This window comes from Stenella coeruleoalba, assembly GCF_951394435.1.
Source record: "Stenella coeruleoalba genome assembly, chromosome: 14".
Taxonomy (NCBI): Eukaryota; Metazoa; Chordata; class Mammalia; order Artiodactyla; family Delphinidae; genus Stenella; species Stenella coeruleoalba.
Window position 1 is genome coordinate 27059969 of NC_137160.1, and position 22094 is coordinate 27082062.

A 22094-nucleotide genomic window follows, 5' to 3' on the forward strand; every position below is an offset into this window, starting at 1 on the left:
AGAGCTTTCTCTTTTTATCAAACCAACAACTGTTGAATTTTCAATCTTGCTTTTCTTTTTTCTGAGGCCAATTGTTGGGCTTCTCTAGCCAGTTTTGCTATGTTATCATTTGGGGAAATATCCCTTTGGACCATGACAGAGGTTTGACTGCTTTCAGTTCCATTAAGGTCAGCATTCCTTGCAGAAATGTCAGCAAGGTGATTTCCCTCAGCTTCCAAAGAGTCAAGTTTAGAATGCCTTAGAATCTTATCAATAGCTAAAACATTGCATCCAATCATTCCTGAACATAGGGATCATTTTAAATTTTATTTCCACTGGAAGTAAAGAAGCCATGCTCTCCCCACAACATTCCAAAATCACAAGCGATTCCAAAAGCATATCTACTATCAGTATGAATATTGACAGTTTTGTCCTTGGCTAAATTACGAGCTCGTGTAAGATTGTAACCTATGGAGCTCACTTTTGAGTAACCATATGAACCACAGGGCTGAAGTAGCCATAGGTAACAATATCAAAAGGAGTTGCAATAGCATACCCAGCACAATATTTGTCATTGTCACCTTCTGAATAAGAACTATCAATGAACCATGAGAAGTCAACATTACCCAGAAGAATTTCCTGAAAATCATCAGGAGGAGTCAGGAGGTGACCCATCAGCATTAAGCAGTGGTGAGGGACTTCATCACAGAGGGAGAGGAGAAGGGTAGCCAGGGTAAGGTTATTACAACGTAAAAGAGTTACGTGGGGACTTCCCTGGTGGCACAGTGGCTAAGAATCCGCCTGCCAATGCAGGAGACATGGGTTTGAGCCCTGGTCCGGGAAGATCCCACATGCCGCGGAGCAGCTAAGCCCATGTGCCACAACTACAGAGCCTGCGCTCTAGAGCCCACGAGCCACAACTACTGAGCCCACGTGCCACAACTACTGAAGCCCGCATGCCTAGAGCCCGTGCTCCGCAACAAGAGAAGCCACCACAATGAGAAGCCCGTGCACAACAACGAAGCGTAGCCCCTGCTCGCTGCAACTAGAGAAAGTCCGCGTGCAGCAACGAAGACCCAACGCAGCCATAAATAAATAATTTTTTTTTTAAAAGAGTTATGTGAGGACCAGTTAACAAAAGGACTTCATAGGAAGTGAGGTGGCTGACTTAGAAATGTTGAGTATGATGAGAATTCAGGAGGGCTTCTACTTCATGAGGTACAAAAATGGTTAAAGAAGATCCCACAATGATTTTCTCAGTAGCCCTTAACCAAAAGGGCAGTGGCTGTAATGGCTCTAAGGCAAAGGTGGTATCCCAGTGGCACAGGCTCCAGTTGCTGGCTACAATGCCCTATGGGCCAATGGCGTTCCCTGTGTTTTGGGGTAAATACCCCAGGGATAGCCTCTTCCTTTTCATATACCAAAAGGGAAAAGGAAATCTGATTTCCATTTGGGATGCCCAAGGGCAGGTGGGTTCATCAAACTCTCCTTTAAGGCCTTAAAAGCTATGTAACTGGTTCTTCCCATAATATTAGGTCAGGGTTGTTATTGTTTAGTGAAACATACAGAGGTTTGGCCTTAAGAGAGGAATTTGGAATCCAATTTTCGCAATAACAAAGTAGCCCAAGAAAACCGAGCAGTCAGTGCTTAGTTTGGGGTTTGGGGAAACTTGAGACACCATGAAGTCTATCTGGAACTAGGTATAGCTCTTGTTCTGACATAAAATGCCCTAAATATTGAAACTAGGTTTGGACAAACTGCAACTTTTCTTTGGCAATCTTATATCCCTTCAAGATTAAAAGCTTTAGCAAGTAGACACTGTCTTCTTATGAGGAAGCTTGAGAAGGAGAGAAAAGAAACAAATCATCCACGTGTTGCAACAAAGTAGATCCCTAGGGAAATTTATATCATCCAGATCAGCCTTCAGGATTTGTGAGAAAAAAGGACTCCTAGAAAAACCCTGAAGCATTGCTGTCCAGGGGAATTGTTTTTCTTCCCAAGTGAATGCAAAAAGGTATTGGCTAGCTTCATCAACTGGAATACTAATTGATGTACTGCATAAATCATTTACAGTCAAGAATTTGCTTCTGTGGGAATGAATATTAGTAACATTTGAGGTTTAGGAACAATAGGGTGTTGAGGGATAACTATGCTTTCTATTGCTCGAGGTCCAAGACGAACCTCTACCCTTGACCCTTAGGTTTTCTCACCAGCAAATGGGAGAGTTACAGGGGCTAGTACAAGAAATAATGAAGCCTTGAGCCTTGCAGTCTTCTATTATTGACTTATGCCTTGAAGGGCTTCTTCACTTATACAATATTGATGAATTCTGAGAAGAGATTTTTGGGAATCTATTTGAACCTTGGTGGGAGGTACACTGTGAATTTTTGCCAGTATTGATTGGAGGTTTTGCCCTTAAGGAAGCTGGTAGCTGATTCAATAGGGACAAATCATCAGTGTTTCCAGAATCATCTCTACTACTGTCAGAGGTGGAACAAATAAAAAATGTCAAAGGGTCATTTAACTCATCTGGTTGGCTGCTTTGATGACTACTGTCAAGTTCTAGAATTATTTCCCCTTTGGGGGAGAAATTCCAACATGATACTTCTCTAAGAAATCTTGGCCTAATAAATGGGAGTGGAGGAACAAAGGAGAAAAGGGTGTGTATTTCTCAAAGGGCCTAAGCAAAAGGGAATAGGTTCAGAGACAGGAACCTCTTGAGGTTCATTAGAGATCCCCACTATTTGAAGTGGTTTAGTACTCTGGGGCAGGGGCTGCTTGAGTAGGGGGGTTGAGCATTGGGAGTGTGGCTCCGTGACAGGACTGGGAGAGATTCATTCCCAACCTGGAGAAATGTTTCTCCGAGCTGATTAAGAGGGAGGATAGGGCAGAGCTCCTGTATTTTCTGTGAGCCCTGTCTGAGAACTGGGAGGACGTTGGAGGGCTGAAGGTGCCTGAAGCACTTAAATCTGTAGCAATCTCTTTTCCAATGTCCTGTATGTTTGCCATAATAGCAGAAACTAAAGGGTTTAGGTTTTGTTTAGGGGCCTTCAATTGTTGGCGATGAAGAATAAGAATTTTGGTGGTCCTCCTTTTAGGTGGCTCATCTAGAGTGCGAGAGAGCTGGTGTGCCAAGTTAACTAACCTGGAGTGGACACAGTTTACCATTCCATCCTGGTCCTTTTTTGCTAGAAGGGAAAGTTTCCTGTTTAGCTACTCAGAGTTAAAAGCTACTCAGGTGGAATTAATAATCTGAAGTCAGTTATAATAGTTATGAACAGGTTCATCAGATTTTTGTGTGCAAGCCTGAATTTTGTTGCAATCAACAGGCTTTGGAAAAGCCTTAGGAATCGCCCGATGAAGTCACCTAGCGATTGCCTGAGCCTGATCATATACCTCGTTTTATTGCACTTTACTTTATTGTGCTTCACAGATATTGCGTTTTTTACAAATTGAAGGTTTGTGGCATCCCAGTGTAGAGCAAGCCTATCAGCGCCATTTTCCCAACAGTATTCGCTCCTTCCCTTGTCTTTGTGTCACATTTTGGTAATTCTTGCAATATGTCAAACATTTTTATTATTATTATATTTGTTCTGGTGATCTGTGATGAGTGATCTTTGATGGTACTATGGTAATTGTTTTGGTGTGTCACAAACCTATATAAGATAGGTGAACCAATATAAGATAGTGAACTTAATCAATAAATGTTGTGCATGTTCTGACTGCTCTACCAACCAGCCATTCCCTGTCTCCCTCTCCTGTGGCCTCCCTATTCACAGAGACACAACAATATTGAAATTAGGCCAGTTAATGCCTACAGTGGCCTCTTGAGTGGTCAAATGAAAGGAAGTTGCAAATCTCTCACTTTAAGTCAAAAGCTTAAAATGACTAGGCTTAGTTAGGAAGGTATATTGAAAGCCAGGACAGTCTGAAAACTAGGCCTCTTGCACCAAAGAGTTGTGAATGCAAAGAAAAAGTTCTTGAAGAAAATTGTTATAAACGTGCTACTCCAGTGAACACACGAATGATAAGAAAGTGATACAGCCTCATTGCAAACATGGAGAAAGTTTTCATGGTCTGGATAGAAGGTCAAACCAGCCACAACATTCCCTTAAGACAAAGCCTAATCCAGAGCAAGCCTTTAACTCTTCAATTCTATGAAGGCTGAGAGAGGTAAGGAAGCTGCAGAAGAAAAGTTTGAAATTAGCAGAGGTTGGTTCATGAGGTTTAAGGAAAGAAGCCGTCTCTGTAACATCAGAGTGCAAGGTGAAGTAGCAAGTGCTGATGTAGAAGCTGCAGCAAGTTATCCAGAAGATCTAGCTGAGGTTATGAAGGCAGCTACACTAAACAGCAGATTTTCAATGTAGGCAAAACAGCCTTATATTGGAAGATGTCATCTAGGACTTTTATAGCTAGAGAGAAGTCAATACCTGGCTTCAAAGCTTTAAGAACAGCTGACTCTCTTGTTAGGGGCTAATGCAGCCAGTGATTTTAATTTGAAGCCAATTCTCATTCACCATTCTAAAAATCCTAGGGCCCTTAAGCATTATGTTCAATCTACTTTGTCTGTGCTCTATAAATGGAACAACAAAGCCTGGATGACAGCACATCACTTTACAGCATAATTTACTGAATATTTTAAGCCCACTGTTGAGACATACTGCTCAGAAAAAAAAACAAAAAAAGATTCTTTTCAAAATATTACTACTTACTGACAACGCACCTGGTCACCCAAGAGCTCTGATGGAGATGTACAGTGAGATTAATGTTGTTTTCATGCCTGCTAACACAACATCCATTCTGCAGCCCATGGATCAAGGAGTCATTTTGACTTTCAAGTCTTATTCTTTAATAAATACATTTTATAAGGCTATAGCTGGCATAGATAGTGATTCCTTTATTAGATCTGGGCAAAGTGAATTGAAAGCCTCTGGAAAGAATTCACCATTCTGGATGCCACTGAAAATATCTGTGATTCATGAGAAGAGGTCAAAATACCAGCATTAGCAGGAGTTTGAAAGAAGTTGACTCCAGCCCTCATGGATGACTTTGAGGGGTTCAAGACTTCAGTGGAGGAAATAACTGCAGGTGTGGTGGAAATAGCAAGAGAGCTAGAATTAGAGGTGGAACCTGAAAATGTGACTGAATTGCTGCAATCTCATGATAAAACTTTAGCAGATGTGAAGTTGCTTCTTATGGATGAGCAAAGAAGGTGGTTTCTTGAAAAGGAATCTACTCCTGGTGAAGATACTGTGAAGATTGTTGAAATGACAATATAAGATTCAGAATATTACTTAAACTTAGCTGATAAAGCAGCAACAGGGTTTGAGAAAACTGACTCCAATTTTGAAAGAAGTTCTACTGTGGGTAAAGTGCTATCAGAGAGCATTGCACACTACAGAGAAATTGTTCATGAAAGGAAGAGTCAATCAATGCGGCCAACTTCACTGTGGTCTTATTTTTCTTTTTTCTTTTTTTTTTCTTTTTTTTTTTTTTGCGGTACGCTGGCCTCTCACTGTTGTGGCCTCTCCCGTTGCGGAGCGCAGGCTCCGGACGCGCAGGCTCAGCGGCCATGGCTCACGGGCCCAGCCGCTCCGCGGCATGTGGGATCTTCCTGGACCGGGGCATGAACCCGCGTCCCCTGCATCGGCAGGCAGACTCTCAACCACTGCGCCACCAGGGAAGCCCCACTGTGGTCTTATTTTAAGAAATTGCCCCAGCTGCCCCAGCCTTCAGCACCACCACCCTGACCAGTCAGCAGCCACCAACACCGAAGCAAGATCCTCCACCAGCAAAAAGGTTTATGACTCACTGAAGGCTCAGATGGTGGTTAGCATTTTTTGGCGATAAAGTATTTTTAAATTAACGTATGTAGTTTTTATAGATATAATGCTATTGCACACTTAATAGATTACAGTCTAGCATAAGCATAACTTTTATATCCACTGGGAAACCAAAAAATTTATGTGACTCACTTTATTGCAATATTTGCCATATGGCAGTGGTCTGAAGCTGAACCTGCAATGTCCTCAAGGTATTTCTATAGTGAAATAGCAGGATGGCTTCCAGTTGTGAGTCTAGACACCTTTCAGGATTTTCCCAATTAACAGTTTTCTTTTTTAATAAATTTATTTATTTATTTATCTCTTTTTGGCTGCATTGGGTCTTTGTTGCTGCACGTGGGCTTTCTCTAGTTGCAGCGAGCAGGGGCTACTCTTCGGTGCAGTGCGTGGTCTTCTCATTGCAGTGGAGCATGGGCTCTAGGCGTGCGGGCTTCAGTAGTTGTGGCTAGTGGGCTCTAGAGCGCAGGCTCAGTAGTCGTGGCACACAGACTTAAATTGCTCCACCGCATGCAGGATCTTCCCGGACCAGGGATCGAACCCATATCCCCTGCATTGGCAGGCGGTTCTTAACCACTGCGCCACCAGAAAAGCCCCAATTAACAGTTTTCATTCAGTGCTGGGCCTGGCCTTCATCACCAAGCATATTCACTGAACTGAATATCACCACTAGCTGATATGTCAGAGAAGCCAGGTTGATGAGTTTGAATGACTATATTAAATTCCTCCTCAAATCTGTAAGGATCATTGGTTACTTTGGGAAAATCTTTGACTATGGCTCAAAGTTCAGCTTTATTCCTGGGAATATAAGAAATTAAGGATTTAGGAGGGAGGAGATCAAGATGGTGGAGTAGGAGGAGACCAAGCTCAACTCCCGCCATGAACACATCAAAAATACATCTACAGGGGCTTCCCTGGTGGCGCAGTGGTTGAGAGTCTGCCTGCCGATGTAGGGGATGCGGGTTCGTGCCCCGGTCCGGGAAGATCCCACATGCCACGGAGCGGCTGCGCCAGTGAGCCATGGCCGCCGAGCCTGCGTGTCCGGAGCCTGTGCTCCGCAAAGGGAGAGGCCACAGCAGTGAGAGACCCGCGTACCGCAAAAAAAAAAACAAAAAAAACGTCTACATGTGGAGCAGTTCTCACTGAAAATAGACTGGAGGCTGGCAGAGAGACACATCAACCAAGGCTGTAAGGAAAGATCCACATGGAAGTCAGGAAGGGAAGAGAATCGATCAGGTCAGGACCTGTGCCCTAGGAGGGGACACAGAAGAGGAGGGGATGATTACACAGGCTCGGAGATCTCCTTGGGGAGTGAGCAGTTCAAGTCACATACTGGACACCCCTGCCCTGGGGTCTGACATCAAGGAGACAATTTCCCTTAACTGGCTTGAAAACCAGTGGGACTAACAGGAAGCTGTAAGAAACCTAGACTCTGCACTTAGGCTTGCTTACTCCCAGGAACAAGAAAGAGGAAGCAGATTGACACTTCCCAGGACTCCAGCCTGTTTCCCACACCGAGCACCCACTCCACCCCTCTAGCTCCAGTGCAGCTCCACTAGGGTGAAGGCTGGCATTGCCGAGGAGAGTGTGCAATTTTGTGGGGGACAGAGCCAGCTTGGACCTGGCACTTCATCTGAATAGGGTGAGCGTGGCCATCACTGGCACTCGCAGAGATGGTAGATCAAGAGCACAGTGGAGCTCTGACTGATGTACCAGGACCAGCCAGCACATGCCCCGGCCCAACGTGGGTGCCCACTCTGACCTCTCTTTCTCCAACACTACTCCCCTCTTGGACAAAGGTGCTAATGCTGGGAGAGGGGAGAACCCACTTAGAAGGAACGGAACCAGTTTGGACCTGACTCTCAGGACTTCTGCCTCGGCACCCTGGGACCTGACCCCAACCCCAAGAGGGTGGTGTTGGCCACTGAGCATAGCAGAAGCCCTGGCTCATAACCGGCTCTGGCTCTAGCCTCTCCATCTCCAGCCCCACTTCCCACCAAGGTGATAGCTGCCTGCACACCCCAGGGAAGACATGACTTGTGCTGACTTCAGATCCAGGTCTCTCACCAAAGCCATTGGGCACACACAGACTGCATAGGACTGCTCCCACACAAGGACATCCCTTCAAGATTGGGATAGGTAACTGCCTTACCCAATTTCATAGAGACAGAGAAAGTTAAGCAAAATGCGAAGACAGAGGAATGTGTTTCAAATGAAAGAACAAGACAGAAACTCTGAAAAAACAACTAATAAAACAGAGGTAAATAATTTACCAGATGAAGAGTTCAAAGCATTAGAAATAAGAACGCTAACTGAACTAAGGGGAAAAAGTGGATGAACACAGTGAGAATTTTAACAAGGAACTAGAAAATATAAAAAAAGAACCAATTAGAGCTGAAGAATACAATAACTGAAATGAAAAACACACTTGAAGGAATTAACAGCAGACTAGGTGATACAGAAGAATGCATAAGTGATCTGGAAGATAGAATAATGGAAATCATCCAATGAAAACAGCAAAAAGAAAATCAAATTTTAAAAAATGAGAAGAGTTTAAGGGACCTCTGAGAGAACATGAAGCACGCTAACACTCGCATTGTAAGGATCCCAGGAGAAGGGAGAGAAAAAGGTCAAAAATGTATTTAATGAAAGTATGGCTGAAAACTTACTGAACCTGATAAATGCAACAGATATCCAGATACAGGAAACCCTGAAAGTCCCAAACAAGATGAACCCAAAGAGACCCACAGCAAGACATAATTACAATGGCAAAAGTTAAAGGCAAAGAGAGAATTCTAAAGGCAGCAAGAGAAAAACAGAGTCACATATTGTAAATCAACTATACTTTAATTAAAAAAAAAAAAAGTACCAGACACTGGGGAAAAAAAGAGTCACATACAAAAGAACGCCCATAAGACTATCAGCTGATTTTTCTGCAGACACTTTGTAGACCAGAAGGGAGTGGCATGGTATCTTTGAAATGCTGAGAGGGAAAAAGCTACAACATAGGACACTCTACCGAGCAAGATTGTCATTCTTGCTGGAGAGATAAAGAACTTCTCAGACAAACAAAAATTAAAAGTTCATAAATACTAAACCGGCCCTAAAAGAAATGTTAAAGGGTCTTCTCTAAGTGGAAAAGAAAAGGCTGCGGAGACTTCAAGATGGCGGAGGAGTAAGACGTGGAGATCACCTTCCTCCCCACAAATACCTCAGAAATACATCTATATGAGGAACAACAACTATAGAACACCTACTGAACGCTGGCAGAAGACCTCAGACCTCCCAAAAGGCAAGAAACTCCCCACGTACCTGGGTAGGGCAAAAAAAAAAAACAGAGACAAAAGAATAGGGACAGGACCTGCACCTCAGGGAGAGAGCTGTGAAGGGGGAAAAGTTTCCACACCCTAGGAAGCCCCTTCACTGGCAGAGACGGGGGTGGGGGGGTGGAAGGGGGGTGGGAAGCTTCGGAGCCACAGACAAGGGAGCAGCAACAGGGGTGCAGAGGGCAAAGCGGAGAGATTCCCGCAGAGAGGATCAGTGCCGACCAGCACTCACCAGCCTGAGAGGCTTGTCTGCTCACCCGCCGGGGCGGGCGGGGGCTGGGAGCTGAGGCTCGGACTTCAGAGATCAGATCCCAGGGAGAGGACTGGGGTTGGCTGCGTGAACACAGCCTGAACGGTCTAGTGTGCCACAGCTAGCCGGCAGGGAGTCCGGGAAAAGTCTGCAGCTGCCAAAGAGGCAAGAGACCATTGTTTCCTGGTGCGTGAGGAGAGGGGATTCAGAGCACCGCCTAAACGAGCTCCAGAGACTAGCGCGAGCCGCGGCTATCAGCACAGACCCCAGAGATGGGCATGAAATGCTAAGGCTGCTCCTGCAGCCACCAAGAAGCCTGTGTGCAAGCACGGGTCACTCTCCACACCTCCCCTCCCGGGAGCCCGTGCAGCCCACCACTGCCAGGGTCCTGTGATCCATGGACAACTTCCCTGGGAGAACACACAGGAGAACACACGGCGCGCCTCAGGCTGTTGCAATGTCACACTGGCCTCTGCCGCAGCAGGCTTGCTCTGCATTTCGTGCCCCTCCCTTTCCCTGGCCTGAGTGAGCCAGAACCCCCTCATCAGCTGCTACTTTAACCCCGTCCTGTCTGAGCAAAAAACAGACGCCCTCAGGCGACCTACACACAAGCAAAGGCGGGGCCAAATCCAAAGCTGAACCCTGGGAGGTGTGTGAACAAAGAAGAGAAAGGGAAATCTCTCCCAGCAGCCTCAGGAGCAGAGGATTAAATCTCCACAATCAACTTGATGTACCCTGCATCTCTGGAATAACTGAATAGACAACGAATCATCCCAAAATTGAAGTGGTGGACTCTGGGAGCAACTGTAGACTTGGGGTTTGCTTTCTGCAAATAATTTGTTTCTGGTTTTATGTTTATCTTAGTTTAGTATTTAGAATTTATTATCATTGGAAGATTTGTTTATTGATTTGGTTGCTCTCTTCCTTTTTTATATATATAGACATATATATCTTTTTCCTTTTTCTCTTTTTGTGAGTGTGTATGTGTATGTTTCTTTAAGTGAATTTGTCTGAATAGCTTTGCTTTTACGATTTGTCCTAGGGCTCTGTCTGTCCTTTTTTTTTTTTCAGTATAGTTTTTAGCACTTGTTATCATTGGTGGATCTTCTTTCTTTCTTTATTACTTTTTAATTATTTAATTTTTAATAATTTTTTATTTTAATAACTTTGTTTTATTTTTCTTTCTTTTTTTTTCTCCCTTTTCTTCTGAACCATGTGGCTGGCAGGGTCTTGGTGCTCTAGCCAGGTGTCAGGCCTGTGCCTCTGAGGTGGGAGAGCTGAGTTCAGGACATTGGTCCACCAGAGACCTCCCAGCTCCATGTAATATCAAACAGTGAAAGCTCTCCCAGAGATCTCCATCTCAACACTAACACCCAGCTCCACTCAACGACCAGCAAGCTACAGTGCTAGACACCCTATACCAAACAACTAGCAAGACATGAACACACCCCACCCATTAGCAGAGAGGCTGCCTAAAATCATAAGGTCACAGACACCCCAAAACATACCACCAGACGTGGACCTGCCCTCCATTTACATTTAAGGTAGTTATCAATCGTGGAGCTGGGAGGCCTCTGGTGGACCAATGTCCTGAACTTGGTTCTCCCACCTCAGAGGCACAGCCCTCATGTCTGGGTGGAGCACCAAGAGCCTGTCATCCACACAGCTCAGAATAAAAGGGAGAAAAAAAGAAAGAATGAAAAAGATAAAATAAAATAATTTTAAAAAATAATTATTAAAAAAATATTAAAGTAATAAAAAGAAAGAAAGAAGAGAGCAAACAAACCAAAAAAAGAAATCCACCAATGATAAGAAGCAATAAAAACTATACTAGGAAAAAAATTTTAAAAACGGACAGACAGAACCCTAGGACAAATGGTAAAAGCAAAGCTATACAGACAAAATTAGACACAGAAGCATACACATACACATTCACAAAAAGAGAAAAAGGGAAAAAATATATATATCATTGCTCCCAAAGTCCACTTCCTCAAGTGTCCATCGACAGATGAATGGATAAAGAAGATGTGGCACATATATACAATGGAATATTACTCAGCCAAAAAAAGAAATGAAATTGAGTTTTTTGTAGTGAGGTGGATGGACCCAGAGTCTGTCATACACAGTGAAGTAAGTCAGAAAGAGAAAAACGAATACTATATGCTAACACATATATATGGAATCTAAAAACAAAAGAAAAAAGAAAAAATGATCATGAAGAACCTAGGGGCAAGACAGGAATAAAGATGCAGACCTACTAGAGAATGGACTTGAGGACATGCGGAGGGGGAAGGGTAAGCTGGGACAAAGTGAGAGAGTGGCATGGACATATATGCACTACCAAATGTAAAATAGATAGCTAGTGGGAAGAAGCTGCATAGCACAGGGAGATCAGCTCAGTGCTTTGTGACCACCTAGAGGGGTGGGATAGGCAGGGTGGGCAGGAGGGAGACACAAGAGGGAAGAGATATGGGGATATATGTATATGTATAACTGATTCACTTTGTTATACAGAAGAAACTAACACACCATTGTAAAGCAATTATACTCCAGTAAAGATGTTTAAAAAAATGTAAATGCTCCAACCAAAAGCCATAGACTGGCTGTATAAACAAGATACCAAACAAGACCTGTATATATGCTGTCTCCAAGAGACCCACTTCAGATCTAGGGACACATACAGACTGAAAGTGAGGGGATGGAAAAAGATATTCTATTCAAACAGAAAACAAAAGAAAGCTGGAGAAGCAATTCTCATATCAGACAAAATAAACTTTAAAGACTATTATAAGAGACAAAGAAGGACACTACATATTGATCAAGGGATCAATCAAGAAGAGCACATAACAATTGTAAATATTTATGCACCCGACATAGGAGCACCTCAGTACATAAGGCAAATGCTAACAGCCATAAAAGGGGAAATTGACAGTAACACAATCATAGTAGAGGACTTTAACACCCCACTTTCACCAATGGAAAGAGCATCAAAATGAAAATAAATAAGGAAACACAACGTTTAAATGACACATTAAACAAGATGGACTTAATTGATATTTATAGGACATTCCATCTAAAAACAACAGAATACATTTTCTTCTCAAGTGCTTATGAAACATTCTCTAGGATAGATCATATCTTGGGTCACAAATCAAGCCTTGGTAAATTTAAGAAAATTGAGAGCAGAAGCAAGAAGAACTACAATCCTGCAGCCTGTGGAACAAAAACCACATTCACAGAAAGATAGACAAGATGAAAAGGCAGAGGGCTATATACCAGATGAAGGAACAAGATAAAACCTCAGCAAAACAACTAAATGAAATGGAGATAGACAATCTTCCAGAAAAAGAATTCAGAATAATGATAGTGAAGATGATCCAGGACGTCAGAAAAAGGATAGAGGCAAAGATCGAGAAGATGCAAGAAATGTTTAACAAAGAACTAGAAGAATTAAAGAATAAACAAACAGAGATGAACAATACAATAATTGAAATGAAAAATACACTAGAAGGAATCAATAGCAGAATAACTGAGGCAGAAGAAAGGATAAGTGACCTGGAAGACAGAATGGTGGAATTCACAGCTGCGGAACAGAATAATGAAAAAAGAGCAAAAAGAAATGAAGACAGACTAAGAGACCTCTGGGACAATATTAAACAGAACAATATTCGCATTATAGGGGTCCCAGAAGGAGAAGAGCGAGAGATAGGACCTGAGAAAATATTTGAAGAGATTATAGACGAAAACTTCCCTACATGGGAAAGGAAATAGCCACCCAAGTCCAGGAAACACATAGAGTCCCATACAGGATAAACCCAAGGAGAAACATGCCGAGACACATAGTAATCAAGTTGGCAAAAATTAAAGACAAAGAAAAATTATTGAAAGCAGCAAGGGAAAAACGACAAATAACATACAAGGGAACTCCCATAAGGTTAACAGCTGATTTCTCAGCAGAAACTCTACAAGCCAGAAGGGAGTGGCATCATATATTTAAAGTGATGAAAGGGAAGAACCTACAACCAAGATGACTCTACCCAGCAAGTATCTCATTCAGATTTGATGGAGAAATCAAAAGCTTTACAGAAAAGCAAAAGCTAAGAGAATTCAGCACCACCAAACCAGCTCTACAGAAAATGCTAAAGGAACTACTCTAAGTGGGGAACACAAGAGAAGAAAAGGACTTACAAAAACAAACCCAAAACAATTAAGAAAATGGTAATAGGAACATACATATTGATAATTACCTTAAATGTGAATGGATTAAATGCTCCAATCAAAAGACACAGGCTTGCTGAATGGATACAAAAACAAGACCCACATATAGGTTGTCTACAAGAGACCCACTTCAGACCCAGGGACACATACAGACTGAAAGTGAGGGGATGGAAAAAGATATTCCATGCATATGGAAATCAAAAGAAAGCTGGAGTAGCTATACTCATATCAGATAAAGTAGACATTAAAATAAAGAATGTTAAAACAGACAAGGAAGGACACTACATAATGATCAAGGGATCAATCCAAGAAGAAGATATAACAATTATAAATATACATGCACCCAACATAGGAGCACCTCAATACATAAAGCAACTGCTAACATCTCTAAAAGAGGAAATCAGCAGTAACACAATAATAGTGGGAGACATTAACACCTCACTTACACCAATGGACAGATCATCCAAACAGAAAATTAATAAGGAGACACAAGTTTAAATGACACAATAGACCAGATAGATTTAACTGATATTTATAGGACATTCCATCCAAAAACAGCAGATTACACTTTCTTCTCAAGTGCACATGGAACATTCTCCAGGATAAATCACACCTTGGGTCACAAAACAAGCCTCAGTAAATTTAAGAAAATTGAAATCATATCAAGCATCTTTCCCGACCACAATGCTATGAGATTAGAAATCAATTACAGGGAAAAAAACGTAAAAAACACAAACACATGGAGGCTAAACAATACGTTACTAAATAACCAAGAGATCACTGAAGAAATCAAAGAGGAAATCAAAAAATACCTAGAGACAAATGACAATGAAAACATGATGATCCAAAACCTATGGGATGCAGCAAAAGCAGTTCTAAGAGGGAAGTTTATAGCTCTACGAGCCTACCTCAAGAAACAAGAAAAGTCTCATAAACAATCTAATGTTACACCTAAAGGAACTAGAGAAAGAAGAACAAACAAAACCCAAAGTTAGCAGAAGGAAAGAAATCATAAAGATCAGAGCAGAGGGGGGCTTCCCTGGTGGCGCAGTGGTTGAGAGTCCGCCTGCCGATGCAGGGGACACGGGTTCGTGTCCTGGTCCGAGAAGATCCCACATGCCATGGAGCATCTAGGCCCATGAGCCATGGCTGCTGAGCCTGCACATCTGGAGCCTGTGCTCCACAATGGGAGAGGCCACAACAGTGAGAGGCCTGTGTACTGCAAAAAAAAAAAGATCAGAGCAGAAATAAATAAAATAGAAACAAAGAAAACAGTAGCAAAGATCAATAAAACTAAAAGCTGGTTCTTTGAGAAGATAAACAAAATTGATAAACCATTAGCCAGACTCATCAAGAAAAAGAGGGAGAGGACTCAAATCAATAAAATTAGAAATGAAAAAGGAGAAGTTACAACAGAAACCGCAGAAATACAAAGCATCCTAAGAGACTACCACAAGCAACTCTATGCCAATAAAATGGACAACCTGGAAGAAATGGACAAATTCTTAGAATGGTATAACCTTCCAAGACTGAACCAGGAAGAAACAGAAAATATGAACAGACAAATAACAATAATGAAATTGAAACTGTGATTAAAAATCTTCCAACAAACAAAAGTCCAGGACCAGATGGCTTCACAGGTGAATTCTATCAAACATTTAGACAAGAGCTAAAACCCATCCTTCTCAAACTCTTCCAAAAAATTGCAGAGGAAGGAACACTACCAAACTCATTCTATCAGGCCACCATCACCCTGATACCAAAACTAGACAAAGATATAACAAAAAAAGAAAATTACAGACCAATATCACTGATGAATATAGATGCAAAAATTCTCAACAAAATACTAGCAAACAGAATCCAACAACACATTAAAAGGATCATACACCATGGCCAAGTGGGATTTATCCCAGGGATGCAAGGATTCTTCAATATACACAAATCAATCAACGTGATACACCATATTAACAAACTGAAGAATAAAAACCATATGATCATCTCAATAGATGCAGAAAAAGCTTTTGACAAAATTCAACACCCATTTATGATAAAAACTCTCCAGAAAGTGTGCATAGAGGGAACCTACCTCAACATAATAAAGGCCATATACGACAACCCCACAGAAAACATCATTCTCAATGGTGAAAAACTGAAAGCATTTCCTCTAAGATCAGGAGGAAGACAAGGATGTCCACTCTCACCACTACTATTCAACATAGTTTTGGAAGTCCTAGCCACAGCACTCAGAGAAGAAAAAGAAATAAAAGGAATACAAATTGGGAAAGAAGAATGAAACTGTCCCTGTTTTCAGCTGACATAATACTATACATAGAGAATCCTAAAAATGCCACCAGAAAACTACTAGAGCTAATCAATGAATTTGGTAAAGTTGCAGGGTAGAAAATTAATGCACAGAAACCTCTTGCATTCCTATACACTAATGATGAAAAATCTGAAAGAGAAATAATGGAAACACTCCCATTTACCATTGCAACAAAAAGAATGAAATACCTAGGAAAAACCTACCTAGGGAAACAAAAACCTGTATGCAGAAAACTATAAGACACTGATGAAAGAAATTAAAGATAATACCAACAGATGGAGAGATATACCATGTTCGTGGAATGGGAGAATCAATATTGTGAAAATGACTATACTACACAAAGCAATCTACAGATTCAATGCAATCCCTATCAAATTACCAATGGCATTTTTTACGGATCTAGAACAAATCATCTTAAAATTTGTATGGAGACACAAAAGACCCCGAATAGCCAAAGCAGTCTTGAGGGAAAAAAATGGAGCTGGAGGAATCAGACTCCCTGACTTCAGGCTATACTATAAAGCTACAGTAATCAAGACAATATGGTACTGGCACAAAAACAGAAACATAGATCAATGGAACAAGATAGAAAGCCCAGAGATAAACCCACACACCTATGGTCAACTAATCTATGACAAAGGAGGCAAGGATATATAATGGAGAAGAGACAGTCTCTTCAATAAGTGGTGCTAGGAAAACTGGAAAGCTACATATAAAGGAATGAAATTAGAACACTCCCTAACACCATACACAAAAATAAACTCAAAATGTATTTGAGACCTAAATGTAAGGCCGGGGACTATAAAACTCTTAGAGGAAAACAGAAAGAACACTCTTTGACATAAATCACAGCAAGATATTTTTTGATCCACCTCCTAGAGTAATGGAAATAAAAACAAAAATAAACAAATGGGACCTAATGAAAGTTCAAAGCTTTTGCACAGCAAAGGAAACCATAAACAAGACGAAAAGACAGCCCTCAGAGTGTGAGAAAATATTTGCACATGAATCAGCAGACAAAGGATTTAATCTCCAAAATATACAAACAGCTCATGCAGCTCAATATTAAAGAAACAAACAACCCAATCCAAAAATGGGCAGAAGACCTAAATAGACATTTCTCCAAAGAAGACATACAGATGGCCAAGAGGCACATGAAAAGATGCCCAACGTCACTAATTATTAGAGAAATGCAAATCAAAACTACAATGAGGTATCACCTCACAGTTAGAATGGGCATCATCAGAAAATCTACAAAAAACAAATGCTGAAGGGGGTGTGGAGAAAAGGGAACCCTCTTGCATTGTTGGTGGGAATGTAAATTGATACAGCCACTATGGAGAACAGTATGGAGGTTCCTTAGAAAACTAAAAATAAAATTACCATATGACCCAGCAATCCCACTACTGGGCACATACCCTGAGAAAATCATAATTCAAAACAAGTCATGTACCACAATGCTCATAGCAGCTCTATTTACAAAAGCCAGGACATGGAAGCAACCTAAGTGTTCATTGACAGATGAATGGGCAATGAAGATGTGGCACATGTGTACAATGGAATATTACTCAGCCATAAAAAGAAATGAAATTGAGTTATTTGTAGTGAGGTGGATGGACCTAGAGTCTGTCATACACAGTGAAGTAAGTCAGAAAGAGAAAAACAAATACTGTCTGCTAACACATATTTATGGAATCTAAAAAAAAAAAAAAAAGGTTCTAAAGAACCTATGGGCCGGACAGGAATAAAGACGCAGACGTAGAGAATGGACCTGAGGACATGAGGAGGGGGAAGGGTAAGCTGGGACGAAGTGAGAGAGTGGCATGGACCTATATACACTACCAAATGTAAAATAGATAGCTAGTGGGAAGCAGCCACATAGCACAGGGAGATGAGCTCAGTGCTTTGTGACCACCTAGAGGGGTGGGATAGGGAGGGTAGGAGGGAGACATGGGAAGGAGACCCAAGAGGGAGGAGGTATGGGGATATATGTGTATGTATAGCTTATTCACTTTGTTATAAAGTAGAAACTAGCACACCATTGTAGAGCAATTATAATCCAATAAAGATGTTTTAAAAAAACAAAGCTGCAACAAGAAGTAAGAACTTCTAGGAAAGGAAAAATCCCACTAGGAAAGGCAAATAAATTCTATAACTATAATAGATAAAAGTCAGACATGAAGATATAAAATATGACATCAAAAACACAAAACATGGGGGAGGGGAGTAAAAAAAATGTAGATCTTTTAGGCAGTATTTGAACTTAAAAGACTACCAGTTTAAAACAAAGTAGATATAGTTATGGTTCAACATATACAAACCCCAAGATAACCACAAATCAAAAACCTACAATAGATACACAAAAAACTAGAGAGAAAGGAACACAAGCAAATCATCAAACCGAAAGGGAAGAAACTAAAAAGAAGAAGAAAAGAACAAAGAACTACAAAAAAACAGGAAACAAGTAACAAAATGACATAGCTATCGATAATCATTTTAAATGTCAATGGATTAAATGCACCAATCAAAAGACATAGGGTGGCTGATTGGATTAAAAACAACAAGACCCATCTATACTGCTACTTACAAAAGGCTCACTTGCAGAGAGGCAATTTTAGGCTTATGATAATGTTTGGAAGCCTCAAAGTACCAATCTAAATACACATTCCATTCAGTTCTAGAAATTTTAGCACTATTGTATTCCAATTTGGTTTTAAAAAAATTCAGTTTGGGGATTTCAGAAGTTCCATTTGGCCATTGATATTCTAAATTGCCTTTGGTCAGGTAGATCCATTTAGTTAGAAATGTGTATGAGGAAGAGCTGAGGTTTTTACACATAAAATTGACCAGATTCCCTGTAGGGGTGCCCTCAAAATATTTAGATAACTGGGATCCTATTTCTCAGAGGTTTTTCTATAGAGTAAAAGAATAATTTTTTAAAAGATTAAAAAACTCAACCATCTTACATTTTAAACAACTCAGTTCAATAGCTTAAACAGTTCAAATATCTCAAACAGCTTGCAAAGGAACTGCAGGCCTAACACTAGCAAGTTCTAAGGGAACAGGTTGGTCCTAGAGGAGCCAGGCCAAAGGCTTCTCAGCCCACTTCTCATAGAACAACCCCTACTCCAAAGGAATGGGTCAAAGGTTGAAACAGCACAGTTGCAATGAAACAGCCCCCGTTCCAAAGGGAACAGGCTGAAACCTAACCAGTTTCAGTTGAAAGAGTCTGATCTCAAAATCTGACCAAGGTGGCAAATGAGTGCTCGTATACAGAACAAGGCCTTAACCAGAAAGGACAAAACCTGAAAATAGATCCCAGATAAAGCCTGGAAAGCTTCAAATGCAAAGAGAGTATGAGCTCAGATCCAGGAGAAAGACATACCTTCAAACTCCAGGGTTGACAAGAAAAGCAGTGGGCACAATGGGCTCAATCGTGAGTATCTCACCTGTTTGCTCACCAGCCCCAGACCTGTCGGGGCTCTTCTCTGGATCCCTGTACGGGCCACCAAAATGTTGACCTAAAACAAATAGACTGCCAGTTATTTCTCTAGCAAAATGGGTTTTTTGGAATCAGCAGAGAATTGCAATTCGGAGTCTGCAACCCTGGCAAACTACCTGCAAGTCCCCACAGAGCAAGGGAGAAGAACTCTTGGAAAAGGCAGTTGGGAGAGTTGTAGTAAACAAAGAGTCCAGGACTTTTCATTGACTGAGTTGTTGCCAGGAAAGAAGTGGAGTCTTTCTTGTTCCTGTTGGACACTGCCATGATCATAGGGAGTGAGAGCTCCCCCTTCTGGTCTCCAGACTCTAGTTGATTGACGTTTTTGTTTATTAATTCTGTTTACAGAGGCCAGCAATTAGCCTCCTTTACAGATGGGGAAACAAAGGCTAAGAGAAGTTAGGATGATGATATCCTTAATCTGCTCATCTACCACCAGGAGGGTATCATCCTAAACTCTGCCCTCACCCAGACTGCCAAGAAATAGTTTCAGCCCAGAGAGCCTAGAACAATTCTCATGAGACAGAAATCAAGAGCAGCAATGAGAATTCCTTGTATGTTGTTTAGGACTCAGCCATGCAAATTTTAGGCATGAGCAGTGGCGGGGTGAGGGGGGGGGGGCGGTGGGAAGAAGTCCTGAGCTGGTTTTTTGGAGATTTAAGTTCCATTTCTGGCTCTGACAAGAAAATGTGTGGCCTTGGACAAGTCACTCTTTTAGCTTCAGTTTTTTCCTGCTTCTTAAAACAATATTGTAATCCCCTGAGAAGTTCATTTTTTCCAACCAGATTTTTGAGATAAGGCGGTTGTATATTTTTCTGTTGGACATTTAAATCCACTGCTTTTCTGCTCAGTTCTCTTAGATATAAGAGCATGTCAACCACTATATTTTTCTCCAGAAGACCACATGGAGGGTCTGTGGGATAGGATTGGGCAGAGAGCCAATCTTTTTATACTCTACCTTCTTAGACAGGACCCACAAGAAAGTGCTTCTCCTTAATTAAGCACGATGATCAACTGTGGAAAGGCCAGTGGGGCTCTCCTTGTAAAGATGAAATGCAGCCATGGGCAGAAAACAATGCAGGTAATTCCAGCCAGGAAGGTCTAGTCTGGAAATTTTTCAAAGGGCTACAGATTGCACAACCTAACATCTACTACCCCAGGGCAGTGTCTCCCTAGCTGTTGAGGAAAATGAGCCAGGAGAAGGTTTTCCAACCTGTTTCAGTTAGTAACTGCAAGTAACAAGAGACCTAAAGATAATGGCTTAAATGAACAAGGAATTTTTCTTTTCTTACACATAAAAATTCAAAGAGAAGCAGTTGAGAATGATATAGCAGCCCCAGTGAATTCAGGGACCTAGGCTCTTTCAACCTGACCACTCTGGCAATCTTACAAGTGGCTTCCATCCTAAAGGTTGCCCATGGTTCCAAGATGACTTGGAGCTGGAGCTCCAGACATCACATCCACATTCCAAGCAGAATGAATGGAAGGGTGAGGGGCAAAAAGATGCTCCTCCCAGTTGAGTCAGACCCTTTAAAAGAAATTTCCCGACATCTTATATATCATGACCACCCCTAGCTGCAAGGAGAATGGAAACTGGCTGGGCAACTAGAACTCTATGCCATACTACCTGAGCAAGTTTTTATGCTGTTTGATCTGGATTGTTTTGGAAATGAGTTCCTTCTAGAACTTTCATTTACCAGGTTACATATATAAATGCTATTGTATTATCTTCCCTAAATTCCTACTTTCCGTGAGACCTTGCTTTTGCCAACCTCATTTTTGCTGTGATAAGCTTTTCTTATCTATGATAAGCTTTTCGGGCATCTAACCCCTGTACTTGGCTAGCCATTATCGTTCTCACCCCACTTCACATGGGAGTGCTAGGTGCAACTAAGATAATTGGTCAACAGGGCTTTTAGATGTGGCAACGATGCTCTCTTTGATCTTCTCTTGGGAGTTACTAGCTCCCTCAGTCCTTGGAGGGTAGATACTTGCCAGTCTGAAAAGCTCTGTTGTACTTTGTCTCAGAGGCAGGGAGCTGAGACCAGTGCCTCCAGAGGTCATTTCCAAGTGTCCGAGCCTACCCTGGTCCACGTGGCCCGTGATGAGGCTGGGCTCCCATGATCTCTTGCAGTTATTCCCTACTATGTGTCAGTCACCACGGGGAAGCAGAAGGATGCAGCCACCGACAGCCGGGCCTTCATCTTCCTGATCGGAGAGGATGACGAGCGCAGTAACCGCATCTGGCTGGACTATCCCCGAGGGAAGAAGGGCTTCAGCTGCGGCTCGGTGGAGGAGTTCTATGTTGCAGGCTTGGATGTGGGCGTTATCAAGAAAATAGAGGTGCTGGGCCCTAGGGCCTCGGGATGGTGACCACCCCTAGGGAAGGAAGGAAGGAACTGACCAGTACACAGGTGGGAGGGTGAGTGGGCCCGACCTGAACCCCACTCAAAACAGGCAGCGGAGGAAGAGCTCCTGGCCCCTGCCATCAACTAGCTGGGTGACCTTGGTTGCATCACCTGCCCCTCCAGGTCCGTTTTCCAGCCACCCAATGGGGATGCCTGTGTATTAGTTTTTTATCGCTGTGTAACAAATTACTACAAACTTAATAACTTAAGGCCACACAAATGTATTATCTCACAGTGTCCTGAGTCGGAAG

The 22094-nt window shown here is 42.0% G+C and overlaps 1 protein-coding gene across 3 annotated transcripts in view; it reads left to right on the forward strand.

Annotated features, from left to right (window-relative positions):
- LOXHD1 (lipoxygenase homology PLAT domains 1) overlaps positions 1 to 22094 on the forward strand; it is a gene marked incomplete at both ends in the record, with an annotated part of 201528 nt that overhangs the window by 137314 nt on the left and 42120 nt on the right. For all 3 annotated transcript variants that reach the window (XM_079941781.1, XM_079941782.1, XM_079941783.1), the window contains one exon: positions 21570 to 21778. In XM_079941781.1, the coding sequence (XP_079797907.1) occupies positions 21570 to 21778 (209 nt within the window). The remainder of the gene's footprint in view (positions 1 to 21569; positions 21779 to 22094) is intronic.